Raw genomic sequence first — 10,917 nt, forward strand, 5'->3', positions numbered from 1 at the left:
TTGAAATTATCTCGTGAAAACAATTCAAATTTCAGTCCATATAACAATCGCATACTAGTTTATTTCCTTGTTTGACATTTCTACAGACTAGAACACTGCTGTAAGTTGTTGTAGTCTCATGTTATAAATGACATTAACTAATGTAAAACAAATAAACTTATTTGTACGAAGCAATTCAATATGCCGATAACAAAATAAATTCAACTACTTCAAGGAAACACACTGACTGATTCAACTCTCCATCTTAAAATATATATACTTTACAGATATCTCATATTTGTAATCTAATTTCGATTATTTAAGAAAAAAAATACGTTATATGTTTAGAACTATCTAGAAATTCTAGACTTTTCTTATTAAAACTTTTGTTTTTAATGTCATAATTAATACTGGAAGTTCGCTCTAGTTAATATCTGAATTACAACGTTTAAATATAGCTTATAATAAATAATACGCAATTGTTTAAAGTTAGCATAAAATTTGCCAAGAATGCTGGCGAGATTTCTGATGTTGTTTGTAAATTAAATCTAAATGTTTCCACCGTGTTGCGAAAGATTGTCGTCTGCTCTCTGAAGAATTCTGCAACTCTTCATCCGTGAGTGATTGAAACTTTATGTCATAAAATATAACATTTTACTAGTTTGAGTAACTTGTTTGTAATTAGTTTCTAATAAAGCAGAGTGTTTACACTGTGTTGCAAAAAATGTCTACTGCAAACGTCTGCTTCGATATGACTTATGGCTTTAGCCCTGACAACCGGATAACATTGGCGCAATTTTTTGTCCAGAATTCAATGCAACATTGAAAATAATTCATACTACATGATGTTTCTCGTCCAATCACAGGAAAAATACATCATAAGGGTGAAATAATATTCGTTGTTAAACCTTCCTTTAAAGTTGTGAGAACATATTATTATATATCATGTTTAAAGCTTACAACAAATTAAAACGTATATTATTATAAAATCTTAAATAATTATATAATGCAGGAATGTAAGTCTCGTTAAGGTTCGAAGTAATTACATTCCTAGCGCCATTTGTACCAATTTGAAATAATGAAATTATATATTTTATATTTCGTTCTTTTTTTGATATTGTTACTTTTGCTTAATTGGTGTTTTTTTTCTTGTGCTTAATTTTCTACCTTTTTTAAACATGCTACCTTGTTTTAGTTTATTAGCTCTAGGTGGAGTAATTTCACTTCGCGATTGATTGGAAACGGCCTTTGATAATCCATTTTTGCCCGATATGTTGAATTTCTTTGATTTTCTGGATTTAGATGGTGGAAGTTTCTTCTTTAAATTTTTCTCGGTTTTCTTTTTTGAAGTATGACATTCTTGATTTCCAGCATGATTACTTGTTCCTTTTTGTTTCGAAGGCTTCAAGAGATTCTCAGTTAGGGCTAAGAGTTCAGGTAGGTCTTGATTTTCTTCCTCCTTGCATTCCCTTTCGTAAAAACTATAAGTAAATTCTTTGTTCATTGCGTGCTCTTTTTCTTCTTCTAAATCCTCAAAACAGAATTTATTTCTCTTTAAATGGGAATAAGATTTTATGTTTAAACCAGGTTTGGTTTTCAGTGGATGAAAGATTCTATCTTGGCTGAAGTTCCTTCTACTTGCGGACGTACTGTCTGCAGCCATTGTTTTTACATTAAGTTTATCCAGCTCTATAAACCTAAAACAGTATATTAGTTAAATACATTACCAACTTAATGCTACAAACCTTCAATACCATTTATAGATTTAAACCTGAAACAGGAATATTGGTATTTTAACACGCTTAATATAAGTACTAAGTTTGCTTATCTCTTAAAAACTTGAAACAGAAAAAGTAATTATGTTTATCCAAGTGTTCTAACAAAGAATGGAAAAAAATTTATCGATCTTGAGAATAAATATACCATTGATTCATCTAATATTTATTATCCCTTTAAAATTAAATAAATTCGTCAAAGTCTATGAACCAAGAATGCAACCAATAACCATGTTTCCTCACATCTATAAATATAGAATAGATATCACGAAATTCGTCCACTTCTACTAACTTACACCACATAACCTGTCTATATTTCTTTTCCTCTGATGTCCTTGTACAGAATTAAGTTTAAGTCTGAACTTTTTACCATAGAAATGATCAATAATTTACAGTAAGTGCTCTCTCTAAGCTATAAATAATCCATTACGTCACAGCAAGTCTGAACTTTCTGAAATAAAATTGATCAATAATTTACAGTAAGTGCTCTCTCTAAGCTATAAATAATCCATTACGTCACAGCAAATCTAAACTTTCTGAAATAAAATTGATCAATAATTTACATTAAGTGCTCTCTCTAAGCTATAAATAATCCATTACGTCACAGCAAATCTAAATAAAATTGATCAATAATTTACAGTAATTACTATATTTAATCTGTAAATAATAAATTGCAATAAGTACTCTCTCTAAAGCATCTGTACTTTACAGGAAATGTGAACTGTAAGGTGGATATAATCAGCCATTTACAAGAGTTGATTCGCTCTCTCAGCGAGAAGTGAACAGGAAGTTTAAATAACATAAGTTATAAAATTTGAGAAATATCTTGAAAGCCTACAGGCTTAGTGCGATTTGAAATGTGAGGTAATATTTCAACCCTCAATGATAGTCATGAAATAGCTTTACACGCAACACGCCTACAGTGCAACTACCCCATACTGTAATATACACATCCCATGTTGAATTCTGCTAGGCCTAGTTCATACAAGTATAATTGAATTCCTGTGGTTCTCAATTAAATCCTATTAAAGATAAATTATAACCGTATTTCTGATATATTAATACGATATGCGAAAATTTAGTTCATTGCACTTGTCCACCACAACAGTATTTGTCCAACATTGGAAGTATAAGTACAAAATTATTTTCCAGCTTCAGGAATCTTGGACATAACTGACCACAACAAGCTGGAAGCAGACACGTAACATTACGTTTGCTAAGTGTTGAAGCATAAAATAAGTATAGTTATATAGCGATACCAACTTGAAATAAAAATCACACCACGATCAACTAACCTTATCAATTTGAAAATCCCTTGTGAAAACGTGCGTTTAGCTGAAATTGAAATTCAGGTCATTCACCTACTAAAAATCAAATCTTGTTAAGGTCAGTCATGTGCCAAAACTGAAATTATATGAAGGCCACACACCTGCGAAAACTGAAATTATATTGAGGTCAATGATGTGTTAAAACTGAAAATATATATCAAGGTCACTAACCTGCTAAAACTGAAATTTAATAAAGGTCAATCATGTGCTAAAACTAAAATTATATCAAGGTTACTCACCTGCTAAAACTAAAATTATATCAAGGTCACTCACCCGCTAAAACTGAAATGTAATAAAGGTCAATCATGTGCTAAAACTAAAATTATATCAAGGTTACTCACCTGCTAAAACTAAAATTATATCAAGGTCACTCATCTGCTAAAACTGAAATTTAATAAAGGTCAATCATGTGCTAAAACTAAAATTATATCAAGGACACTCACCTGTTAAAACTGAAGCTATATCAAGGTCACTCACCTGTTAAACCTGAAACTATATCAAGGTCACTCACATGTTAAACCTGAAACTATATCAAGGTCACTCACCTGTCAAAACTGAAATTTAATCAAGGTCACTCACCTGTTAAAACTGAAATTATATCAAGATCACTCATTTGCTAAAACAAACTATATCAAGGGCACTCACCTGTTAAAACTGAAACTATATCAAGGTCACTCATTTGCTAAAACTGAAATTAAATCAAGGTCAATCATGTGCTAAAACTGAATCTCTGTCAAGGTTACACAGCTGCTGAAACTTAAATCATATCAAGATCACTAACCTGCTAAAGGCATCTTCTTCCAGTTTGGACAATGGTCGTGCTAAGGTCAACATTTTCCAATCAATATCAACTTGACTAAGGTCTCTGATCCTGATATTTCGCATGGCTTCTGGAATAGGATCAGTAAAGTGTTCTGATGGCCCAGAAGTGACCTTATCAAGAATAATGATGTCTGACTCAGAAACATGCTCCTGCCGAAGCCGAAGTTCTGGTAGCTTCCAAAGTGCAGAATTTAAGTCTTCCCTTGTACGGATCTTTAATTTACTAAAATCTAGGAAGTTCAAAGCCACCTGTTTTGAGTCATCATCTTCATCGACACGAAAGGATGCCATTGGTCAATGAATTTGACACACGAGGCTAATAAATTAATAGTACATTATATACCCGAAATCACCCATACATATAGATTTCATACCTAAAAACATTATATTAAACTTTAGCTGCATTAAAGTTGAGATCTTAATGCCTCTTACATCTAGGTAAGAATCTTAAAAACAAAGTACTTTATAATCAAATAAAGATTGAGTTATTCAATGTTTAGGCTTGTTATATCCAAAAACAAACTTTGTAATGTGAGGTCGTAGTTAGCTCCAGGTCTATTATATCTAGGTAAGGTATCTGAGAAGTAGTGCTTTACAAACAAATTGCAGTTCAAACTAACATTGTTTTCCAATATAGAGTTTCTATTCCAATATTTACAATATTTAAATACGTTTGAGTTTATTTTAAATTTCGTGCAAAGTTACACGGGGGCTATTCTCGTCAGCCGTTTCTAATTTAACAGTGGCAGAATAGAGGGAAGACAGCTAGTCACCACCATCTCTTGGGCTAATATTTTACCAATACAGAGTAGGACGGATCGTCATGTGTTGCTGAAGTAGCAAGGACGTTCCATGATAGGATTCTAGCACTCGAACCAGAGATTGTTAGAATGAGAGACGAATCCCTCTATTTGATCAAACAAGAGTTTGGTGTCTGCAAACTCAAACTGCAAGAACAAGCAGGTAGACTTTTCACTAGTTCTGGAAATAACAGTAACGCCTGTTTTTTGTTGGTTTTTTTAATAACCCATACAAATGTATCACCTGGCCTAAACTATTTCTTTTGCAAGTTAACTAGGGCTAGGTCTTCATTTTTAAAAAATGCCAACTATTAATAAAAATTACTATAAGCTAAACTATGGTTTTATTTGGAAAATGTCAAGCTACTAAGGAAAAAGAGTTGAAAGTTTAAACTATATCTTTACTTAAAAGATCTCAAGCTGCTAATGAAGAGTTGATAGTTCAGTTTAACTGTAGTTTTATTTTAAAATGCGTAGTTTAAACTATACCTTCATTATAAAATGTCAAGTTAGTAATTATATGACTAGGTAGTTCAAATTGTAGATTTATTTTTTAAAAATATTAAACTATGAAAGAGTTGACTGATCAAATAAAATCCATCTATTTATAACCATAAACAATATGTTTTACCGTGAACCAAGTCGCATTTCCGTGAATTGATCGAATGTTTTCGCCATAAGCGTGAAAAGTCTTTGCACTATATATAAAAGTTATTCTTGTTTCTCATTAAACTGAGTGCCTTACAAGTTGAAATGTTCACCACATCACGACAGCTCAACTAATATTTTTTTTCTTATGATTCTTTAAAAGTCGATATTTCGTTCTCGATTCTGTTGTCCAAATTTTCGTTCATACACCTGTTATCAAATATGTATACAGGCAAGATTAATCTCTCTACATGAACAAAACGTATAAATATATGTAAAAAGTAAAAACAACTGTATATGTTAAGGTAATTAAAGTGGACTAGGATACATCAGTACATTTCATCCAAATAATATTGCCAACATAGAGTAGACAACACACTCAGTTATTATGATGTTATAATAATAGATACATTAATATAGAGCAGACAACATATACAGTTATTATGATGTTATAATAATAGATACGTTAATATAGAGCAGACAACATATACAGTTACTATGATGTTATAATACTAGATACGTTAATATAGAGCAGACAACATATACAGTTATTATGATGTTATAATAATAGATACGTTAATATATAGCAGACAACATATACAGTTATTATGATGTTATAATAATAGATACGTTAATACAGAGCAGACAACACATTCAGTTATTATGATGTTATAATAATAGATACGTTAATATAGAGCAGACAACATATACAGTTATTATGATGTTATAATAATAGATACGTTAATATAGAGCAGACAACATATACAGTTACTATGATGTTATAATACTAGATACGTTAATATAGAGCAGATAACATATACAGTTATTATGATGTTATAATAATAGATACGTTACTATAGAGCAGACAACATATACAGTAATTATGATGTTATAATAATAGATACGTTAATACAGAGCAGACAACACATTCAGTTATTATGATGTTATAATAATAGATACGTTAATATAGAGCAGACAACATATACAGTTATTATGATGTTATAATAATAGATACGTTAATATATAGCAGACAACATATACAGTTATTATGATGTTATAATAATAGATACGTTAATATATAGCAGACAACATATACAGTTATTATGATGTTATAATACTAGATACGTTAATATATAGCAGACAACATATACAGTTATTATGATGTTATAATACTAGATACGTTAATATAGAGTAGACAACATATACAGTTATTATGATGATATAATACTTGGTATGTTAGTACAGATCGGATAATAGTTTCTATAATATTATAGTACTTTCTATGTCATCATAGAAGGTTTGGTTGATAAAGAATATTTTATAGATTTAAATATAAAGAATATTTTGGAGATCTGGGAATGAAGTAATAATTATAGAAAAGAACTGGACAAACAAGAAACCTAACAAACAACTGGACAAACAAGAAACCCAGCAAACAACTGGACAAACAAGAAACCTAACAAACAACTAGACAAGCGAGAAACCCAACAAACAGCTGAACAAGCGAGAAACCCGACAAACAACTGGACAAACGAGAAACCTAACAAATAACTGGACAAATGAGAAATCTAACAAACAACTTGACAAACGAGAAACCTAACAAACAACTGGACAAACAAACAACCTTACATATAACTCGACAAACGAGAAACATAACAAACAACTGGACAAACAAAAAACATAACAAACAACTAGACAAACAAGAAACCTAACAGATAACTAGACAAACAAATAACTGGATAAACAAAAAAATGTAACTTCGTATCAGAAAATATTTAAAATACACAAAACCAAAACACGAACCTTTTGGAAAGGGTATATCAAGTCAAAGAATAAAATCGTTATATACTGTTATGCAGTGTCTCAATTTTAAACACAATAAAACAACAAAGTAAACCACTATATCTAACTGACGTAGTCGTCTGGTGTAAACGAATGAAATTATAGAGAACGACTTTTCGATAATCGTCACTCTATAGTCTTCATGTAACCAGATGGCGTCAGTTCCCCGAAACGCATTATAAGTATTTTATCTAAATAATCTGTTAAAACCTGCTGATAAACATATTGCAAAACTAGTAATCAACAATAAAACTATTACTATATTAAAACTGGTAACCAAAGACAAAACTACTACGATTACATGTTACGAAACTGGTAATAAAACTACTGCCTTAACATATTACAAAACAAAATACAATACGACTTTCAAAGTGTACCATCAACATGTACCATGACGATACGTATATAAATATTTACCAGTTGGTTGTCACGTATATGAGCACGTATAGCGTGTATTCACATATATAACAGCCCTGTTCTTACCGATATCTCAGTCCAATGTCGTCCAAGCACTTTCTCGTAGTTTTGCTTAAAACACGTGCTTAGCGTCAAGAGACCATCCATGATGGAATGTTCATAATTTTCCGAAAATTTAAAGGTACCTGAGGTATTCACTTCTGTTTTGTTTCCGTCTAGTCAGTATACATTTATAACTTACCTGATTCATCCACTTTTGTATCCAACTGGTCAATATACAGAATTGTGTAAAAATGTTAGAACAAGAGAATATTTTTCATTCTTTACAGTCTATGGAGCTAATTCTTCTATACTATTACATAATGTAAATTTCAACACTATGGTAACGCTTCACTAATTCGTATTGACAGTTGAATAAACCAAGGTGAGAATACTTATCTTCATTAGTATTCCCATATACTTGTCATAAGGGTTCTGTTTGAATGAACATATTGATCAAATTTAGTGTTTGAAATAACTGTCATGGTACCCCATGCAGTGTCTTAACTATATAGAAAGGAGCTAGCTTATGGCACCGGTATATATCAGAAGAAATCAGTTGAATACCACTCCAGAAATAAACTTTGGATAAAAACAGTATTTAACACAATATATTACGTTTTGTTGTCGTACCACACCCTAAACACGCGGAGAATTGTCAGTAGAGCAGAGATACATAAAAGCTTTTTCTGGTGGTGGTTGGACTCTCGAACAAATTGCTGCAGACTTGAAATGCTTCCTAGACACTGTCTACTACACCCTAGATTGTGAGACATAGATAGGCTTATTTGAAAATAGGAAAGTAAAAGGCAGAAGACCTAAGTTTGGTGACATTGATGTTAATTATTTTCACTTATGCAGCCTTTGGAACGGAAGAAAGACTACCACTGATTTCAAGCATGAGATGAACGACCATGTACCAAATGACAGAAAAGTGTCCAGATCGAGAATGGAATATTTGATCGTATAGCAGTTAAAAAAACATTTATTTTGATCTCCATATGTTGTTACATCACTGAACTTTGCTCAAAAGTACAAAATCTGAACTTGAAATATTTGGTTCAAAGCGTAGATTGTATCTCTGGCAGAAGAAAGGTGAAAAATACATACGAAATTGCATAGCACGTACCGTGAAGCAGGGTGTGTGATGGTTTGGGTGTGTTGTTCTGCTGAGGCGACAGAATATATTTGCAAAATAGATGAAATAATGGACCAGCACATGTACCATCAGATACTGATCCAACATGGTGTACCGAGTGGTTTGTGTATTATTTGTAAAGATTCTAGTACCAATAATATAATGACCCCAAACACTCATCCAACCTATGAAGAAATTACGTAACTAAGAAAGAAGACGCTGGAGTCATTTAAATGATGCAATGGTTCCCACCGAACCCCAATCTCAACCAAATTAAGCAGTTCTAGAGTCTTGATAGGTACAAACTTGACAAATCAAAGTTACTTCAAAAGAAACTTTATGAGACTGTATTAGACACATTTTGATTAAATATATTGTAACAATACCTGAAAGACTGTCTGCAGGAAAAGGAGACACAAAATGTTAACTGTTTGCTGAATTCAAGCACTTCCATTGAGTTTCTGCTGTACTAAATATGAAGATTAATATAATTTTGATATTTCACCTGCCATTTACCAACAGTTGTTCTTTGAAAGTAGCCTGAAATCTAATTTTTGACTTTATTATAACAATTTTGCACAGTACTGCACAATCGTCACGTACCTGATATATTTACATTTGTTTACAACTTGTCAGTATACATTCTTAACGTACCTGATGTATTTACTTTTGTCTACAGCTTGTCAATATGTATTCATAACGAACCTAATATATTCACATTTGTTTACAACTGATCAGTTACATTCTTAACGTACCTGATGTATTTACTTTTGTTTACAACTTGTCAATATACATTCTTAATGTACCTGACATATTCACATTTATTTACAAATGGCCGATATATATTATTAACGTACCTGATATATTCACATTTATATACAAATGGCCAATACATATTCTTAACGTACCTAATATGTTCACTTTTGTTTACAACTGATCAATACAAATTCATAACATACCAGATATATTCACATTTGTTTCAATTGGTCAATACACATTTTTAAGGTACTTGAAGCAAGAAATTGACTTATATAGGCGCTTGTTTGCCTCAGCACAAAGCTGTGCAATACATTATCTGCTATCTGTCTAACGCTAGTAATCAATCCCCAAATTTCAGCGTTTAAACTCCATAAACTTCGCTGACCCACCAAAATACTTGGCTTAAATAAGTTCTAATATAATAGCCTAATGAAAACGAATTATGAGATTACTGGATCAAAATACTTGTTTAAAATACGACACTAATAAGTTAATGAACTTTTGCAATAAACTTAAATAAGTTCTAATATAATAGCCTAATGAAACGAATTATGAGATTACTGGATCAAAATACTTGTTTAAAATACGACACTAATAAGTTAATGAACTTTTGCAATAAACTGTCACTACCTACAATTTTTTAAAATTTGTATGTGAATTAATGTTGACAATCTGTAGTCTATGTTTAAACACCGTTCTTTAAATATGTTGTGAAGGCTAAGTATTCACAGTAGTCTGGTTTTATAACAGTGAAAATATTTAAAAGGAGTCACAGATCTTCTTAGAGAGTAAATGAACTAAAAACTGATTTTGTTTTACCTAAACTAGGATTTTCTCATTGTAGGCTTCTTTGCTTGTCACAATAGTTTCTTTGGTTCAGAGTCCGGTTCTTCAGTGATAAAAGATAGTGTGGTCTTGCTTTAAAATACAAGTTCTATGATCGATACATAGGGGGCGTGCCTTGAAAACTGCGAAACTACTCGCGTTGCAAAGGTTTCTACATTGTTCCCACGATAACTTTGAGATACGCGTTGACAATATCTCACGTGCTAAAATAATAACTTATGTTGCTAAAGCCACATGTCATTTTTCTCTTCAATGCGAGTCGAAAGAAACGATATACCTATTTCCATGACAACTAAAACATATATATAGTTGCAACAATGTATGTGCACTTTACAGTTTACTATATAAATTAGAAACACAACTTTCATTACGAAAACTATAATACTTATTTATAACACACTGCAAAAAATTAGTTGTAATAAAACTTACTTTTTAATATTCTGTTACTGTTTTTATGACATGAGTCTGTAACAAAAGTGTCTTATACCTTTCTTGTCCATATACAATATATATGAAACAGTTTA

General features: G+C 31.4%; 1 protein-coding gene across 4 annotated transcripts; it reads right to left on the reverse strand.

Moving 5' to 3' along the window:
• Positions 1-1,082: 1,082 nt before the first annotated feature.
• Positions 1,083-10,526, reverse strand: LOC143239357 (uncharacterized). 4 transcript variants are annotated; one of them, XM_076480349.1, is made up of 4 exons: positions 10,367-10,466; positions 5,336-5,562; positions 3,864-4,220; positions 1,083-1,676 (listed from the first exon to the last, which is right to left on the reverse strand). In XM_076480349.1, the coding sequence occupies exons 3-4, from the start codon at positions 4,193-4,195 to the stop codon at positions 1,100-1,102; spliced, it is 909 nt and encodes a 302-aa protein (XP_076336464.1). In that variant the 5' UTR covers positions 4,196-4,220; positions 5,336-5,562; positions 10,367-10,466; the 3' UTR covers positions 1,083-1,099. The 4 variants fall into 4 exon arrangements, with proteins under 4 accessions (XP_076336464.1, XP_076336462.1, XP_076336465.1 ...); XM_076480347.1 differs by lacking the exon at positions 10,367-10,466 and adding an exon at positions 7,156-9,139; XM_076480350.1 differs by lacking the exon at positions 5,336-5,562 and having other exon boundaries at positions 10,367-10,526.
• Between the last annotated feature and the right edge of the window lie 391 nt (positions 10,527-10,917).

This window comes from Tachypleus tridentatus, chromosome 13 (genome assembly GCF_004210375.1).
Source record: "Tachypleus tridentatus isolate NWPU-2018 chromosome 13, ASM421037v1, whole genome shotgun sequence".
Taxonomy (NCBI): Eukaryota; Metazoa; Arthropoda; class Merostomata; order Xiphosura; family Limulidae; genus Tachypleus; species Tachypleus tridentatus.

Excerpts from the sequence above, each read along its gene's own strand:
- LOC143239357 (XM_076480350.1), bottom strand. The coding sequence starts at position 4,195 with ATGGCATCCTTTCGTGTCGATGAAGATGATGACTCAAAACAGGTGGCT. Across the intron at positions 1,677-3,863 it reads GAAGAAGATGCCTTTAGCAG|GTTTATAGAGCTGGATAAAC; the intron begins GTTAGTGATCTT and ends ATACTGTTTTAG.